Source organism: Cebus imitator, unplaced genomic scaffold, assembly GCF_001604975.1.
Source record: "Cebus imitator isolate Cc_AM_T3 unplaced genomic scaffold, Cebus_imitator-1.0 Scaffold6, whole genome shotgun sequence".
Lineage (NCBI taxonomy): Eukaryota > Metazoa > Chordata > Mammalia > Primates > Cebidae > Cebus > Cebus imitator.
The window spans coordinates 9,587,817-9,605,354 of NW_016107321.1; the positions used below are offsets into that span (position 1 = coordinate 9,587,817).

The 17,538-nt window shown below is 43.8% G+C and overlaps 2 protein-coding genes across 13 annotated transcripts in view; one reads left to right on the plus strand and one right to left on the minus strand.

The window, feature by feature from the left end:
* The window catches only part of TFB1M (transcription factor B1, mitochondrial), a 57,849-nt gene extending 51,952 nt beyond the window's left edge, over window positions 1-5,897 (plus strand). The window contains exons 6-7 of the mRNA XM_017538806.2: window positions 3,258-3,385; window positions 5,477-5,897. Of these exons, the coding sequence (XP_017394295.1) occupies window positions 3,258-3,385; window positions 5,477-5,720 (372 nt within the window). The 3' untranslated portion in view covers window positions 5,721-5,897. The remainder of the gene's footprint in view (window positions 1-3,257; window positions 3,386-5,476) is intronic.
* TIAM2 (TIAM Rac1 associated GEF 2) overlaps window positions 5,835-17,538 on the minus strand; it is a 242,791-nt gene continuing 231,087 nt past the window's right edge. For 5 of the 12 annotated variants that reach the window (XM_017538771.2, XM_017538780.2, XM_037742024.1 and 2 more), the window contains 8 exons: window positions 15,982-16,161; window positions 13,606-13,724; window positions 12,564-12,672; window positions 11,611-11,669; window positions 10,539-10,644; window positions 9,455-9,542; window positions 8,944-9,098; window positions 5,835-7,061 (listed from right to left, as the gene is read on the minus strand). In XM_017538771.2, coding sequence (XP_017394260.1) covers window positions 6,424-7,061; window positions 8,944-9,098; window positions 9,455-9,542; window positions 10,539-10,644; window positions 11,611-11,669; window positions 12,564-12,672; window positions 13,606-13,724; window positions 15,982-16,161 — 1,454 coding nt within the window. In that variant the 3' untranslated portion in view covers window positions 5,835-6,423. The remainder of the gene's footprint in view (window positions 7,062-8,943; window positions 9,099-9,454; window positions 9,543-10,538; window positions 10,645-11,610; window positions 11,670-12,563; window positions 12,673-13,605; window positions 13,725-15,981; window positions 16,162-17,538) is intronic. The other 7 variants (XM_037742002.1, XM_037742001.1, XM_017538769.2 and 4 more) reach the window with 2 other exon arrangements.

The window sequence follows — 17,538 nt, forward strand, 5'->3', positions numbered from 1 at the left end:
ACATTGTTCAGTGTCCTCTGTATATCATGTTGATTGCAGTTCTCAGTTATAAAATCTAAGATTTAAGGTTTAATATCTCCTTAGCCGAGGTCCCTTGTGAGTTCCAGGTGCTGCTCTGAGCTGATAACTAGTCCCGGCCTAGATACCCTGGCCTGGAAACCAGGACATCTGCTTCAGGCCTGTTGTGGCCAAGGCTGCTAACACTGAGAAACAGGCTTAGCTTGTTACAGCATTGACATATAGGGTTAGAAACGCAAATATTTAAATTCATTTTAAATCCTTTCATTTGAAATTTTAGTAGGTCATTTTGATATGTTGATAGACTGAGTTTAGAAAAGGGCTGGCAGCATTAAACTAGAATATTTTAAGTACTTCTAATGCCTTTGTACTGATTTCTTTTTTGTAATCAAACCCATTAATAGACTTAAAACTCAAGGAAGAAAAAATAATAGTTGTAATTTTAAAGAAGCATTCATTTTTTTGTTCGTTACCATAGTTACCAAGCAGCTTTCCTGTGGTTCTAGAGAAAATGGGATCCATCAGAGTAATTCTGAAAGGTGCCTTTGGGGGAAGGGGAGGGGAAGGGGTACAGGAGAGGTCCTCGCTGTCCCATAAGCAGGAGACATCACTGGAAGAGCATTGCTGACACTGAGTATTACAGAATCCTTCACCAGACAGTAGCTGCATTTCTGAGGGGAGTTCTCTTTCAGCAGTGACATAATGTAAGCCAGCTTAACAGAGTATTGGAATTTTGTTCAAACTTTAGAAGTCGACTGCTACATGAGGTACTGCTGTATTTGTTCAGAGTTTTAAAACTTTATTTAAATTAAGTAAAAGTTAGACATTTCCTGTATTTGCAAATACCAACTATTCTCAAAGGAATGAAATCAGGCAAATAAAGATGAGGCCAGAATTTAAAATCTAAGGAAGCTGGAAGTGGCAGTTTCTGTACTGGAAGGACAGTGCATCTATCTCTGTATTTGTGTTTTTAGTCTTAATAGTATTTAAACATTCTGTAGAGTTTTGATAATATTTCATGACCTAGGCCTAGGCAGGGATGAGATTTCATCCCAGATTTTGCTAAGAGTGTTTTCTGTGGAGACTAGCAGGCTGCTAGGAAGAATTGCTGGAATTGGCTGTGTCACTGGGGGAACTGGAGTTGAAGGGTTACAGGAGATGAGTCCTGGAGAATGGGAGGCAGGGACGAGGGCGCCAGGGAGCTTGGGGTGAGAGGGGAAGGGAGAGTCCAGGGTGAGAAGGCCGGCGAGGTCTAGAGAGTGGTCAGACACCTGCCTGACAGTTGGGGCCACTTCTCTGTGCAAAGCAGGAAGAGGCAAGGCAGGCGGGCTAGTTCAGCCTTGGTGGAAAGGAACCTGACGTCTGAAGTCACTGGAGTGTGTCTTGGGCCGCTGTCCCTGCTCCGCCATTCATAAATCAGTACTTTTTCCTTCCCCAGAACTGCCCTGAGCTGAAACCAGCTTTCTCCTCTCCCTGCAGCGGTCCTCCCACCCTACCTAAACCCTGCGTCCACTTCACACTCCCCCGTCGTCTTCAGCCCCTCTTTCCTCTCTGACCACAGACCTCTCCAAACTGGACACCAAGTCACTGTTCATAACTACTGTTCCACCATAGGATCTTCACATCAGTCCAAAGGCTGATGGATGTAGGGGGCGGGCATTTGGAGTGTAGAAAGGCAGCTTGGCACATTCTCAGCATGTGCCAGCCCACACTGCCCCTTACCACCAAAGCCTATTTCCCGTTCTGTCCAGTAGGCGCAGCTGTAGCTGACCTGAAACCTTTGGGGACAGGCTCATTGATCGTTTAAATAGAGAGGTACAAGGTCTGGGAGGTCTGGGCCTTGATGACACAGCTCAGGCACCACAGGCTCCTCCCACAGCGCATCAGGCTGCCTGGGGCTAAGCACAGCTTTTATTTTCATTTTCTTGTCCATAAAGTCTCACATCATATGCAGTTGTTTTCCTTCTGCCCTAAAAGAAAGACAACCGGAAAAGCCACTCTCCCAACTTCATCTTTTGAAGGAATTATGTGGCCACAAGGATCTTTTTTGTTTGTTTAAATATATAAATAAGATGGGATTTTGCCATGTTGCCCAGGCTGGTCTCGAACTCCTGAGCTCAGGCAGTCTACCCACCTTGGCCTCCCAAAGTGCTAAGATTACAGGCATGAGCCACTGCGCCTGGCCAACCACAAGGATCTTTAGAAGCAAGTCCTCTTAAGAGAAAATGACAACCTCTATGGGATTTGAACAGTAGAGTTCCTTTTGCAAAGCAGTTGTGCGGTCCACACCTCCTAAATTGCCCTACTTTCTTTGCCTTTGTTGAGTCTGTATGAGATCCTCATTAACAAGTTTAACAATTCCTGGAGACTGAGGCTTTTGTCAATTATGACAAGACTTCCCATTTCCTAGACCGTAGTCTCATCAGCATTTTTGTGCGTGTACAGTTTTGACTCTGTTTCTCTCTGTCTTTTAAGTGTTTTTCCTTTGGGATTTGAATGTGTCCTTGTAAATCACCATGAGTCCATTTTTGGAAGAAGTCAGGGTATAAATCTCTTATCAGATATGCCCGAAAAGTTTTATCTTTTGACAATTAAAGAATCTCCACAGCTGGCAGTAGCTTAAACACTATCAAACAGTGACATTTTTGGGTGGTTTCCATTTTCAATTTCAGTCCTGCCTGTGCCTTTTGGGGTATTTAAAGTTGCTACCAGAAAGTTATATGGCTTTTCAGACTGCACTCATGAATTCAGTCCAGCTGATTAATCAGCGTCTACTGAAAATAAGTGGTGTCTCTATCCGGGAAGTTTAGCGCTGAGTGGTCCCTGGGGGCCTGTCTGCCATCTCTCTGTGTCTTGAAGCTGCTGCTGCAGCTTAGTTTTTTACTCATTCAAAAGCTAACTAAAATAGCCTACTGCCACCTATTATCTGCCGACTGACTTCCATGATTTGGATTGACTTTGAAGCCATTGTAAGATTGCATTTTAACATTAAGTGACCATCAAGCACAGGTCAGGTGGATGTCATTACAGAACAGGTGCAGCCAATTGATTTCTCCATGTCATTTGCAAATCCAGAAAACACCATCTTCCATGCCTAGAGATGAAACCAAAGCACATGGAAAGGTCTGTTTATGAAAACTGTGTCGACAGCCCCTCCTGTTTTACCAGGATGAGTTGATTGATCACGCTGTGCCACCATATCATGCCACAACATGATAATATGTTTGCTTACAACACAGGTAGACGTGGGTGTGGTGCACTTCACTCCCTTGATACACCCCAAGATAGAGCAGCCGTTCAAGCTGGTGGAAAAAGTTGTCCAGAATGTATTTCAGTTCCGAAGGAAATACTGCCATCGAGGGCTCGGGTGAGAATGCCTTTTCTTCTCTTCAGTCACAGTCTTTATAAAATCCTCAGGTACTTCTTAGGAGCAGGCACCTTGTTTGCTCAATTCTTAAAGCTCCCTATGAGTATTACACTTAGTTTAGTCCCACGACGGGCAATACTTCACTGCCACTGAGGAGAGAGCAAAGACTTGCTAGACCTCAAGTGGCTCTCACAGGGTGGCTTTACCGTAAGCACATCTTGGAACTGGTGACTGCACAGCTCACGTTGGCTCTGTACCGGGGAGCTCGTGGTTTCCCAGTGAGGACTGGGACAGATCATAATGGGTCTTAAAATGCTTGCTTTCTACCAAGTTGCCCCATCGCTTCTTTAAGGATACACTTGAGAACTAGGAAGCACATACAACTTCTGAACAGCCAAAATCATATCACGAAGTCCTCACGCAAGCACGTCTCCATCTTACAGAAAGCTGGTGCTCCGAAGAGGCTCACAGGAGCCGCTGGGGAAACCTGATGGAGCTTAGTGGTCTAAAGGTCACCACCTCGATGGGCTCTGAAGCACCACAGCCGTTGTGCAGATCCAGGAAGAGCTAAGAAGCTGTTTAGTTAGGCCCAGTGATAATCTGCTTAAGGAGGCAGGAAAGTGTGTATTTGTAAAAGATTTCCATCTACGATAGTCTATCCATATTCAGCTGTTCAAAGGGGCTCAGCCTGAGAGCTACATATTTCTCATTTTCTAAAACCTCTTCACATGGCTTCATTTTAATTCTCTCCTTTACAGGGTCCAAAGTGTCCCTTTAGCACATGAAATGACAGCAGATTATTTCAGGGGCCAGCTGGGCATCAGCTCCTAAGAGCACTGCAGTCCACAAAGCCCGTTCCTGAGGATCCAGATGGCAGAGGTTAGAGCCTCAGCCTGCCACTTGTTGCCTCTAATTAAGCCAGGATTCCCACCTTACCAGATAATTCCTACTTCTCTATCAGAGACTTAAGGTGCACAGCTGGTGACTGGCCAGCCATTTTGATGCTAATTAGCACAAAGACACCTCTCTGGCTGCAGCCCTCAGCTGCGGTGCACTGCTGGCGAGTGAAACAGAAGCTGGATTTCGGCTCACACGCAGAGCAGAACCCACACAGCTGTACCCAATAGTTCTGATTCATGGGGGAGGGGGAGCACAAAAACTATGTCCTTTTATGTACTTTTGAAAATCCTGGAATTGGTCTGAGCCTGGAGCTAGCACTAGTGTTTCCAAGGCAACCCCCCAGCTAAGTGAAGGGCCCCATTCATTTCAGATACACAGTCCTCAGGACAGACATGGGCCAGATACTGTGCCATCTGGGGCAACAGACCTGTTGGTGTTCTTCAGGTATTAGAGACCGTCATCAGGCCCTCTTTGCCATGAAACTGAACTCAAAGATCTGTCACCTCACCCCGAAAGTGTGGAGGACATGCAATTCATTGTTGAGAGGACCGTCAGCCTGTAAGAAACATGCAGTCTCCCCTGGCTAGGACACCGTCCAAGCTCTGTGGGATGAGCTCTGTAAGAGCCCTGAGACTTGAAAGAAAGAAAATGCAATCCAGGCCTCACTCGGCAGCATTTCAAGCAGTTCTGGTAGTCATTTTAGAACAATGGTTCAATTTGCATAGATGAAATGTAAAATATATACTCAAAGAGGCTTGAAAAATAAGTGGAATAATTATTTATATTTTCATATGAGCTGTTTTCAGACTTTTAGCAAAACAAGTAACTCTTTTAGCATGAAGAGTTCCAAAGGCTGATAAATTCAGATTCTAGAGACTCAAAACTAGAGATTTGTCACACAAGAAGTAATACAACTTTCACATCAAAACATGAGGCAAATCAAACTTACATTGCAGATGTTACTTTAAACTTACTTACCTTAAAAATACATGTATTGATTGAGCTCTGGAGAATATTTTCCCATGGTGCGGATGCCTTGCGCATCGGGTTAGAGCTGCCCCAGAGGCAGCCCTACCTGTTACCTGGTGCTATAATCCCAGAGGCTCAATTGTGCTGTTTTCCAATGAGGGTTAAAAAGTGTCATGATTTGCAGAATTAAGTAAAATTCTCATTTTTCCCTCTTCCCCTCAGAATGTTATTCCCTGAAGCGCAGCGCTTGGAAAGCACGGGCAGGCTGTTAGAGCTGGCAGACGTGGACCCTACTCTTCGACCCCGCCAGCTCTCCATCCCACAATTTAAGAGCCTTTGTGATGTATACAGAAGAATGTGTGATGAAGACCCACACCTCTTTGCATATAATTTCAGAGAAGAACTCAAGCAAAGAAAAAGCGAAAAGAAAGAACAAGAAGATGACGGGGAGAGTCATAGACTCTAGCCGCTGCCTGGGGGTGAGCAGCCTACAGGATGTCGATTTTCACTACGTGGAGCTTCTTATATGGGTACTCTTTTGTCTTTACAGAATGACAATAAAAATGCCAGTGACCAGAGGTGACTTATTTTCCTTTTACTGTACAGCTTGGCAGAGAAAATAAATATCATCAAATAAGGTACAGTACAAGCTTTCTTTTAATATATACTGCATAGATATGACATGTTTAGTATAAACAACATCTATTACAATCTTACAAAAATGAAGTATCTGCACATTTTGCCCCTAAACCACATTAAAATAACTTAAATATGCTTTAAATAAAGCAAAAACTAACAGCTGAAAGAAAATGCCCAGAGGATTAAAAAAAAAAAAAATGACCCTTTAAAAGCTATTAATCACAACTTCCCCAACCTTACTTTTTCCACATAACTTAAAATAGAATGCAATGTTAAGGATTCTAAATCATTTGATACCTGCTCAAAAGGGATATAAACTAAGTAATTTACAGATTCTGACCAGTTTCATCTAGGTTTCTGATCTACAATAAATTAAAATAACTTAAATCTTTACAACTATTTTGTGGGAAAATGTATACTGCACAAAACCCAGTAATTAATAGTTTGTTGTTGTTGTTGTTGCAATTTCCACTTTACCACCAGTTTAAAAGTAAAATGAGGAATTTAACCCATATCTGGATTGAATCATACTATGATTTTCCGTGGCTCTCTGTTTCATAAAAACACTCCTCACTAACAACAGATGTCAAACTCTGGACACTGAATTCTCGCTCTAGAACAGAATTTAGGTCGATGGTGGCATTTTCAGATTGACTGTCAAGGGACTGGTGACGTATCTGTGCCTTGAACAAAGTCCCTCTGTTCCTCTTGGTGCTGTTGGCTTTTCGTTTGATGGGACAGAAGTGCCCCCGGACCAGTTTGGGCTGCTCTCCTCCTTTCTGGCCCACGCCCGACTCCAGGCCTGGCTGTTGCTCAGCCTCAGGGTGAATGTCCGGGTCCTCAGAAATTCTCAGTCTCTGGAACTGAATTTCGATGTCTTTAGTAGGGTTGCCCCGCTTCAGAGTCTGATGGTAGTCATCATCTTCGTCGCTCAGGATGTCACTCTCTTTGATGAGATTGTCTGCAAAATCTGTCAAGCCGGGATGTGGGTATTTCCCAGGAGAGGTGCTCTTGGAGTCCTGTCTGCCCTCGGCCGTGGGGCAGCCGCTGCTTTGGGTGCCGCTGCTCAAGCTGCCCTCGTCCGAGTCCAGCAAGGTTCCCTTGCCAGTCTCACCTGTCCACTCACTGCTGGAGGAATTCTTCAGGACTTTTAAAGACCTGGATGAAGCTGCAGTGAGAAAAACACATTTCGCTGTGATACAGAAACAGGTTACACAATGTGTAATGTTTGCCTCAAAGCTTGTGTAAGATTTAACGTCTTTTTTTATTTGTTGTTTTTGAGACAGAGTCTCACTCTGTTGCCAGGCTGGAGTGCAGTTAGGTGATCTCGGCTCACTGCCGTTGCCACAAGCATTTCCCCTGCCTCAGCCTCCCAAATAGCTGGGACTACAGGCATGCACCACCACACCTAGCTAATTTTTTGTATTTTAGTAGAGACGTGGTTTCACCATGTTAACCAGGACGATCTCAATCTCCTAATCTGCCTCAGCCTCCCAAAGTGCTGGGATTATAGGTGTGAGCCACTGCGCCCAGCCAACATTTAACATCTTAATTAAGATTTTATGATATGACTTCAGTTAGCAACTATCCTGGTATTTAGGCAAAAATGCAGCTACTAAAAACAGCCTGAGCGGAGTGCAGCGGTGTGATCTGTGCTCAATGCAACCTTCGCCTCCTGGGCTCACGTGATCCTCCCACCTCAGCCTCTCGAGTACCTAGGACTACAGATACACATGACCATACCTGGCTAATTTTTATACTTTTTTTGTAGAGATGGGGTTTTGCCATGTTGCCCAGGTTGGTCTCAAACTCCTGTTCTCAAGAGCTCAAGGGATCCACCTGCCTTGGCCTCCCAAAGTGCTGTGATTACAGGCATGAGCCACCATGCCCAGCCTAGAAAATGCTCTTTGTCTCTCATGAGAACTGTCTCTCCTGGAATTTCAAACCAACCTTCTGAAATTTGATGTTATGGGCGGGGGGGGGGGGGGGGTGGTTTTGGTTTGAGGGGGGGGGGGGGGGGGGGGGTGTATGTGTTTCTCTTGGATTGAAAGAAGGATAGGAGTTCTCAGTTTGGGTGTTTTTACAAATAATAACAGCATATTATTTTGATGGCCAGTTTACTTTGACAATGGAGAAAATAGTAAATATGTGGTAAATCTGAAGAGGTCACACTGTGATTTAAAAAGAAAAAGAGAAGTTTCACATTTTCTAAGACTAATAACAACAAAGATAATAAAAGAGTTAATGTAGAAATAAGGTTCTGAAAACTTAAGCTGAAATTTTAGAAACAAGCAGAACAACATGATTTGGAATGCTTACTTGGTGCCTTATCGATTAAGAATGAATATAAGATGCCCCTTAACTTAGATGGCATTACGTCCCAATCAACCCATTGTTAAGTTGATAATATTGAAAGTCGAGAATGCATTTAATATACCACTGACCATCACGGTCAGGCATCTAGCCTGCCGTCAGTGTGCCCAGAACACTCACGTTAGCCTATGGTTGGGCAGTCATCTAGCACAAGGCTTAATTTTATAATTAAGTGTTGTGAATGCTGCACTAGAAGCGAAAAACAGAATGGTTGTTTGGGTACTGAAAGTATGGTTTCTACTGAAGGTGTGTCACTTTCACACCATAGTAAAGTCGAATAATTGTAGGTTGAACCATCAGAAGGTGGAGACCATCCGTGTAAGGTTTCTTGATCTTCATTCAGCACTGACCTTCAGGATGCCTGGGACTGCTCTGAGCACTGGGAATACAGCAGTGAGGAAAACAAAGCCCCTGGACTCATGCACATCTTAGTGGAAGAAATAAGATCGTACATTTGGACTATGTCAGCTGGTAGGAAGAGAAGGGATTTGGGGTTGGGGGTGGCTGTATTTTACAAAAGAATGTCTTGGAGCAAAAGACATGTTTAAGTCTCTTAAAAGGAGATAAAGATACCCTGATGGCATAAAGTAACAACTCACAGCTGTATTATAAGAGCATATATCCTTTTTAGAAGCTCATGTTTTCTTGAATAAACACAAGGCTAGCAAAATTCTCACCTAATTTTGCCGAAACAGGAACTCGGTTCTTAAGAGGTACTAGGCGATCCTTAAATGTTTTCTCCAGTGGTAATTCACACTTTATGTGACGCCTGAAGTTTTCCCTCAGAATAGAACGAATCACCTTAACAATGTTGGTTTTGCTTTCACTGTCGCTGGGTAAGGGGGAGAGAAAACATCATAACTGTCCAGAGTGCTCATCGTGCTCCCATTCCACGCCCACCTGTGTTCCTGTGCCTTGCACCTGCTGGCACCCAGCAGCTGTGCCATGTGGCCTCCCGTACAAAAGGAGGTGAGAATTGATCATGCTAAGATTTTGATATTTATTTAATCAACGTATTCTCCTTCTACTAGCAGCCTTGGTTGCCTTTTTTGAAGGGCAGGGAGTGTGACCTGGATGTCATCAAAATGTCATCAAAATTCAGGAGGGCACTAAAAATAAACTCCCTTCTTTAAGAGACATAATTCTATGTTATTTCTGTTGGTTTTAATCTTCAGAAGTCAGTAATACCTGCAACACAACTGAAAGATAGTTTCTGGCCGTCCTTCTATTTCTGACTTCGTATGGATCAGTTCCCATATGGAATTATTTTCTGTCCCTGTGTAAAAGGAAATGGAACAAGAGTCTACAACTTTGCCCAAAATGCTGTGGTTAAGAATACTTGTAAAGTTTAAATCTCATGACTTAACAAAGTCTAATATTCCCAATCCTGGCTCATTTTCTTCTGTGGCTCATTCTATGTATGATTTTCACAGTTACAAGAACTGTGCCTTTTGGTTACTTTTCACATTTCCTGCTGCAGACTTTCCTCCGTCTGAACTGCCTTCTCCCTACCTCTGGAGCCCCTCTCTGGGGAAGAGATTTGGTGGATCCCATTCTTCAACCTTCCTTTGTAGTTCCTTTCCTTAGAAGGAAAAGGAGCTGGGGTACTTGAGGTAAAAGAGGCCAGCCCCAAATGAGTTCTGTTCTAGAAAACAGAAGCACTTCTAAAAGCTAAACAGAAGCCCATCAGGGCACTGCATGACTCAGCCTGCTGGCCTTTTCTGTCACCAGATGCCTGTCACCAAAACAGGATTACTCTGGAAGGATCTCTGTACATTTTCCAGAGTCAAAGGTTGTTTTTCTTTTTATATCACTACCTAACCTTAAGGAATTTTCAAATGTGTTAGAAAAACAAAGATCCACAAATTTATGTTTTTACAAATTTCTGGTATTGTAAATTACCAGAAATGTAATACTGGTATTGTAAATTACTAGAAATTTGTAAAAACATAAATTTGTGGATCTTTGTTATTCTAACACATTTTAAGGTATCAAGGGTATCAGGCAGGAAGGAAAATGTTGAAAACTATTGTTAGGGAAAATAAGGCAACAATGGAGAAAGGCATTTGGCAAAGAAAAAGCTATCCACCAGCATTTAGTTTCTCCCAGAAGTCTGCAAAGGAACATCAAAACAACCTCTCTTGTCCTCATTTTCCATGTCTATAAAATAAAAGGCACCAAAAATGATCCCCAAGGTCCTTTCTTATTTTTCATTCCACAGTTAAGTCTACTAAAATGCTTTTTCTGGCATCGGATTGCATGCAACATTTACCTGCTGGATTCCCTAGTCTGACTTGAAGTGCAGAGATGGGTATCAACCAGCGGAATTTAAATGGATCCAAGTCGGCAGAACTGTGCGCAGGCCGGGAATTCGAGGGCTGGAACATGAAGGCCCACCAAGAAAAGTCTTAGGGAAGGTCTCGCTGCGGGAGGATGTGTGCACGGGGAAGATGGGGCTATGTTCTCCCTGCGGGCAAGTCTCCAAGCAGCCAAGTGAGTGTTCAGGGCATACAAGTCAATCAGCTACACACCCAATTCTCAAAGACCTCACATGCTGGGGAAGGCGGGGAGGCCGAGGTGTGGTTCAGAAGCAGTTACAGGTCTCAAAGCAAGAACAGCAGCCAAGGCTTCATGCCCTCACACTGCCTCTAAATGGTAAACCGATGGCGTATGGTATTCACAGCTAACCTTGTTTTCGTTTTTTGAGTCAAGGTAAAAGGCATTTGAAAATAAACCAAACTTTCAGACTATATGTATGGAACAAACATGGGCCATTTTCAGGGATATGAAAGCTGATGTTCTATATAGGCCTCCGCATGAGTATTTGTCTATTTACTTATTTATTGACAGGGTCTCACACTGTCGCACAGGCTGGAATGCAGTGGCATGATCAAGGCTCACTGCAGCTTCCACCTCCTGTCCTCAGTAGATCCTCCTGCCTCAGCCTCCCGAGTAGCTGGAACTACAGGTACATGCTACCACACCCAGCTGCTTTTTGTATGTTATGTAGAGGCAGGGTTTCACCATGTTGGCAAGGCTGGTCTCAATCTCTTGACCTCGTGATCCGCCAGCCTTGGACTCAGCAACTCCTGGGCACAAACCTCAGCCTCCCAAAGTGATGGGATTACAGGCATGAGCCACCATGCCCAGCCGTACATCTTTAAAAACAGACATCTTTCACAGGGAGACTCAGAAACACCCTCAGTATGTGGTGGGGTGAGTTACCCGGAGTAAGCAGTATCAGTCAGCGTGGACTTGGTGCTCAGTGGGCTTTTCAGTTCAACGTTAGTAGGAAGATACAGACATGAAAAGGGAGCTTAAATTAAAATGAATTTTTGCCTTACCAATTTCTTTTTCAGTTTGCAGTTTTCTTTATAAACCAATATGACGGCTCTCTTAAAAACTAAAGAAAGGAAAAGAGAAAGTATTTTATGCAACCTCTTTCAAGGTTAAACTAGAATTTAATGTCTTAACAGAATAACGCTATTCAAATGTATGTGTCTCTAGGACTTTACTCTGCCAACACATGAGTGAATAAATGGTACTTCCCATTCGCTCATATTTGAACTATGCAGAAGTACCTGCTTATTTAAAAGCTACTATTGGAAGGAGATCTTAGTTTTAAACTCTTTGTTTTATTGAAGGCTAAGGGCATTGTGTTCATCTCAGTGACAATACACTGTCACTTGCTCTCCCAGGTCTCAGAATTAAAACATCTTGAAATGCAGCAGACTATTAAGATAGCAGGTTTCTGGCTGGGCACAGTGGCTCACGCCTGTAATTCCAGCACTTTGGGAGGCCGAGGCAGGTGGATCACTGAGGTCAGGAGTTCAAGACCAGCTTGACCAACATGGTGCATTCCCTTCTCTACTAAAAATACAAAAATTATAGCTGGGCATGGTGGCAGGTGCCTATAATCCCAGCTACCTGGGAGGCTTAGGCAGGAGAATTGCTTGAACCCGGGAGGTGCAGGTTCCAGTGAACAGAGATCGTACCATTGCACTCCAGCCTGGGCAACAAGAGTGAAACCACATCTCAAAAAAAAAAAAAAAAAAAAAAAATAGCAGATTTCAAAATAGCCTCAGGAATCTGTTCCTGTAAGGGAGAACAAGATGAGGACGCAGAGCAATGCTGGAGTTTTAAATAGTTGGAGGCTGGCCCTTGTTAAATCCCCAAACATTATAGCAATTCTCTGACTCCTGGAACTCGAGAGTGAGCTGGACTGGTGAGGCTTGCGAAATTCTTCCATTACTCCCAGCCTCTTTTCAGTCTTCATTCTTCTAAATGGAATACTAACCAAATAATGTGAGTTCAAGGTCCTTTCTGGCTTTTCCTAGAGACAGAAATGGATTCAACCAGGAAACCGTGGAGTGCATCAGAAGCTCTCCCATTGAAAGCTCTGTTACCTAGATTGTAAAAACAGGAGGTAAGGAAGACGTGGAAATCCCAGGCTAGACCATCTCATGTTAGATAGTGATGTACACACAGTCATTGCAAAAATGCAAGCACAGCTGTTTAATTTTTATGATCCCTGTAAACATGGGGCCGTAAATAGTAGTGGGGGTTTTGAAAACATGAGCCAAGCACCAAAGTCATAAACAACGTAAAGGTGAAGGCATTTTGCTCCAATGCACACACATGTAGGTGAGACATGCTTTGTGATCAACTCGATTTCCATAAGATTAACTCTACCAGTGTCTGTGGTTCTTCCAGAGTGCCTTTGAAAGCTTTCCCCTGGGATCTAGTACATACACCACCTCTGAGCTCCATTCGGGCTGCTGATAAAAGAGCACCAGCGTTGAAACTGGCCAGAGTGAAACACTGATCTCCAGCTCTTTCCCGTTCCTGCCATTTTCTTCCTAAACTATGCTACTTCCTGCATGCAGGCTTTAGAAGCACACGATTCTAAACTAAGCAATCAGATAAAAAGGAAAAATAGAAAATGTCAAATCCTGCTTGGACTAGTTTTATAAGTAAGCAGTTAACCAACAGTATTTGATGTTTTTATTTTTTTAAAAAAAAAAGCAAAATAAAGGAAAAGCCCCAGACTCTACATGCCAGTTCCCACTTCCTTCCTCTACCCTGCCCTCTGCCAACTCGTTCTCCACGGATGTTCCAGCCAATTTTAATGTGACATAAAGTCATATTTTAAACCAGTGTAATGAATTTTATGATATGTCTATATGTAAATTGTACAGTTGATTAGACACATTGTTATCAAGAAAATCTTAGGGATTATCTCCCTCAGGAAAATCCTAAGAAGACAACCTATCTGGAAGGTCACCACAGATCCCACAGCCATTTGCATTAGGCTCCCAGAGTGCATGCGTCTCACGGACCTCCTTCTCTGTCCCACTCTGCTCGGCGACTAGCTGGTCAAACACGGTTCCATAATCCTCATAGATCTTCTGCATCTCGTTGATGTGGCTCGCTACTTTCTCCATTGCCTTTAGTGCTTCTGCAAGATATGAAATCCTTTTTATAACTGTTAATTTGTTTTAGATCCAACAGTAATAATGAAAGGAGTCATGACTCAAGTCAGGATCCCAGACCAGTACCTACTAGTAGGAGCACTGCATTCAGATTAAGTCACACTGTAGTCCAGCCATTAGAATGAAGAACAGCAAAATTACCTCCTACCTCAAATTCTTTTTGAAATGAGGCAACAGTATCAGTGAAAAGTTTCACTAATAACAACAACTAACATTTATGGAGCCCTTTCTACTTGGCAAGGATCACGACAGGTGATTTCTGTGAATCATCTCATTTAGTCTCCACGATAACTCAAAGACTAATCAGGCCAGGCACAGTGGCTCATACCTGTGATCCTAGCACTTTGGGAGACCAAGGCAGGTGGATCTCGAGGTCAAGAGATCGAGACCATCCTGACCAACATGGTGAAACCCCATCTCTACTAAAAATGTAAAAATTAGCTGGGTGTGGTGGCACACTCCTGTAGTCCCAGCTACTGAGGAAGCTGAGGCAGGATAATCGCCAGCACCCAGGAGGTGGAGGTTGCAGTGATCTGAGATCGCTCCATCTCACTCCAGCCTGGCGACAGGGCAAGACTCTGTCTCAAAATTTAAAAAGACGAATCAATCCCATTTTACAGATGAGAAAAGTGAGTGCAGGATATTCTGCCAGAGTTCCAAAGAGGAAACACAAGAATTAGACCGGGCTTCAAACCCAAGACTGACTGGGCTTAGGGCGCCAGCTCTCAAATTTGGCTTCCCTTTCTGGGAACCGGGATCTAGGTGTAAATAGAACATAAAAATACCCCTGCATATGACTGACTGACAGAACAACTGTTTGCATTTATATGTGGTATATGTTCATAACTTTCCATGAGGGAATATGAGGGAGAAATTATTTTATAAAAGCAAAATTTTAGGTCACTTCCAAATTCAATATTCTTCAAACATTTTTTTCTCCCAATTCAGTATTTTAATTCTATCTGGAGGGAAGTTTGGAAGGAAGTTTTTGTTTTGTTTTGTTTTTTGAGACAGAGTTTCACTCTTGTCCAGGCTGTAGTACAGTGGTACAATCTCTGCTCACCGCAACCTCCCACCTCCTGGATTCAAGCGATTTTCCTGCTTCAGACTCCCAAGTAGCTGGGATTACTGGCATGTAGCACCATGCCTGGCTAATTTTATATTTTCAGTAGACATGGGGTTTCTCCATGTTGGTCAGGCTAGTCTCAAACTCCCGACCTCAGGTGATCACTCACCTCGGCCTCCTAAAGTGCTAGTATTACAGGCGTGAGCCACTGCACCTGGCCTGGAAGGAAGTTTTTAAATCAAACCCTTCCAAAGATCATCTTAATGCAAAATGAAGTTTTACACAATATGAATGCTGAATATGATTTGCATTATTTACTTATAGAATTTAACTGTCATGTAAAAATGCTTTCCCTGTGTTGATTTTGATACCAAAGTATGCTTGTCATGGAAAAAGAGCCAATTTAATTTATACTCTTCTCAGTATTGATTATTCAGTAATACTAACATGTTAACAAGTCACTTTCTCTCCCCAGAAATTCTATCACCTGTGGTTTAACCGGACCTCCTAATTTCAATATATGAACAGGTCACTATCTCCAATCCAAATAAAGCCCTCTATAAGGATCCTCTATTTACCATCAGACTGCAAGGCTTTGTGTTTTTGACAAATTGTGTCTCAGGCAGGCCAGTCATTTCAGAGGTTCAAGCAATAACACAGCTGCGGCGACTTGAAAGCGTAACCCATCCTTGGGAGTTTGATTTCGGAGCCGCGCTCTGCTTAGATATCTCCACAAGGTGGAGCCTCACCCAACAAATCCGACTAGCAGCTCTGCCGGCAAACACCACAAAACTTCACCAAGTGGTAGGAAACCAGGCCCTATTTTCAGTTCCGGCAGCTCTGCTTCACAGCCACATGACCTGATGTAATTTACTTCTTTTAAAAGTGAAGACGGAACCGTCCCTGTACAGGAGAAGTATGGGGCTACCCGGATGAGATCATTTTTACCAAAGTATTTTGTAGGCTCTAAAGGAGCGACCATATACCTAACTCTGTTCACATATTCACAGTCAACCTAAGATTAACCATCGCAGAACTGAAAAGTGACACAGGACGTGCTACTAGGCGGGGAAGAGGTGAGCTGGTAAGCCCAGGGCGCGGCTGGCAGCCCCTCACCGCACTTTGCAGGCCCTCGCCCGGAGGTGTGGCCACCTTACCTGTCAGGTGGTAGTGTTCTTCGCTCTCCTGGTCCGTCAGGGACACCAGCTCCTTGAGCAGCAGTGGGTACTTGAGCACTCTCTGAACCGGCTTGATGAGGTAGGACTCCAGCGTGGAGGAATGCTGCTTGGTGGGGTTCCGGGCATCCAGAAAAGCCTTGAAGGCTTTGTCAGTTTTAGCTGCAAGCAGATGGATAAAAGACCTTAGAAGAGCACAGTGGGGTGAATTAAATTCATTTCTCTTTTAACATTTATAGATCATCCATTTCTATAGTCCTCTTAATGCCATTCTTTAATAAAAACCCGAACACATCAGCGGGTCAGGCACTCAGCTGTCAGCGTGGGATTGTGCATCACAGCCTGACAAAGCCGTGGAGTGCTGGGAGCTTCCGAGGATGGAATGCAGCTGCACGCCAAAGAGGAACACCGACTCAAAATGCAGGAGTGTCTGACTTTCAAGACACATTTCATGCATATCCATGAGAAATACTGTTATAGGTGGCCTAAAAAGTGAGTTTCAAACAATTCATTAAAAGCCATGAAGCGTGGGCGTGGTGGCTCACACCTGTAATCCAGCACTTTGGGAGGCCAACGTGGGCGGATCGCCTGAGGTCAGGAGTTCAAGACCAGCCTGGCCAACAAGGTGAAACCCTGTCTCTACTAAAAATACAAAAATTAGCTGGGTGTAGTGGTGGGCACCTGTAATCCCAACTACTCGGGAGGCTGAGGCAGGAGAATCACCTGATCCCATGAGGTGGAGGTTGCAGTGAGCCAAGATCACGCCACTGCACTCCAGCCTTGGCGACAAAGCGAGACTCCATCTCAAACAACATCAAAAAGGCCATTAAGCGATGTTATCCAGACCCTACACCACACCCACAAAAAATTCACAAAGAAAAATAAATCAGTGTTTTTCCCACTGGCCTCACATTAGTTGTTGCTTACTCTGTACACTTGCGGGCTATTTGAAAAGCAGTATCTTTTCTCCTGCAAAGTAAGACAGGCACTGCAGCCTACAGCCTTCATTCTACAGCTCCAAGTAGATTCTCCCTTCTCACATCCAGAGCCACAGCTCCCTTCCACTAGGCATGACAGTAGGACCCTCTCTGGCAGTGTAAACTGCCCCCGTTCAGAGTCTGGATGCCATGAAGGGTGTGCATAGGAATCCAGGTGCATTTAGTTTGAGTGCCAGCAGATACACTAGCACTACTTTGATTCCGCTAGTTGACATTGGATGACCAGTTGCTTGGAATGCAGCTACTCTGAAGGAAGGTACACCCTTACTTGGGTTGTGTTATCAGATCAAAATCTACAACATTCTAGGAGATGCAATGCCATTTTGAGTGTGATTACCAGGCCAAGTAGGTGGTGAGATGACCCTTCTTCTTTATGACAAAGGAGAAACTGAGCAAGCCACTGGTATGTGTTCATTGTACTGCACTGTCAATACAGCTAGTGCTCAACTTACGACCACGATTGGTTCCACCTGACCAGTCGTAATACGATTTGGTCGTAAGTTGAGTAGGCTATATGCACGCGGAGATGGTAGTGCTGCCG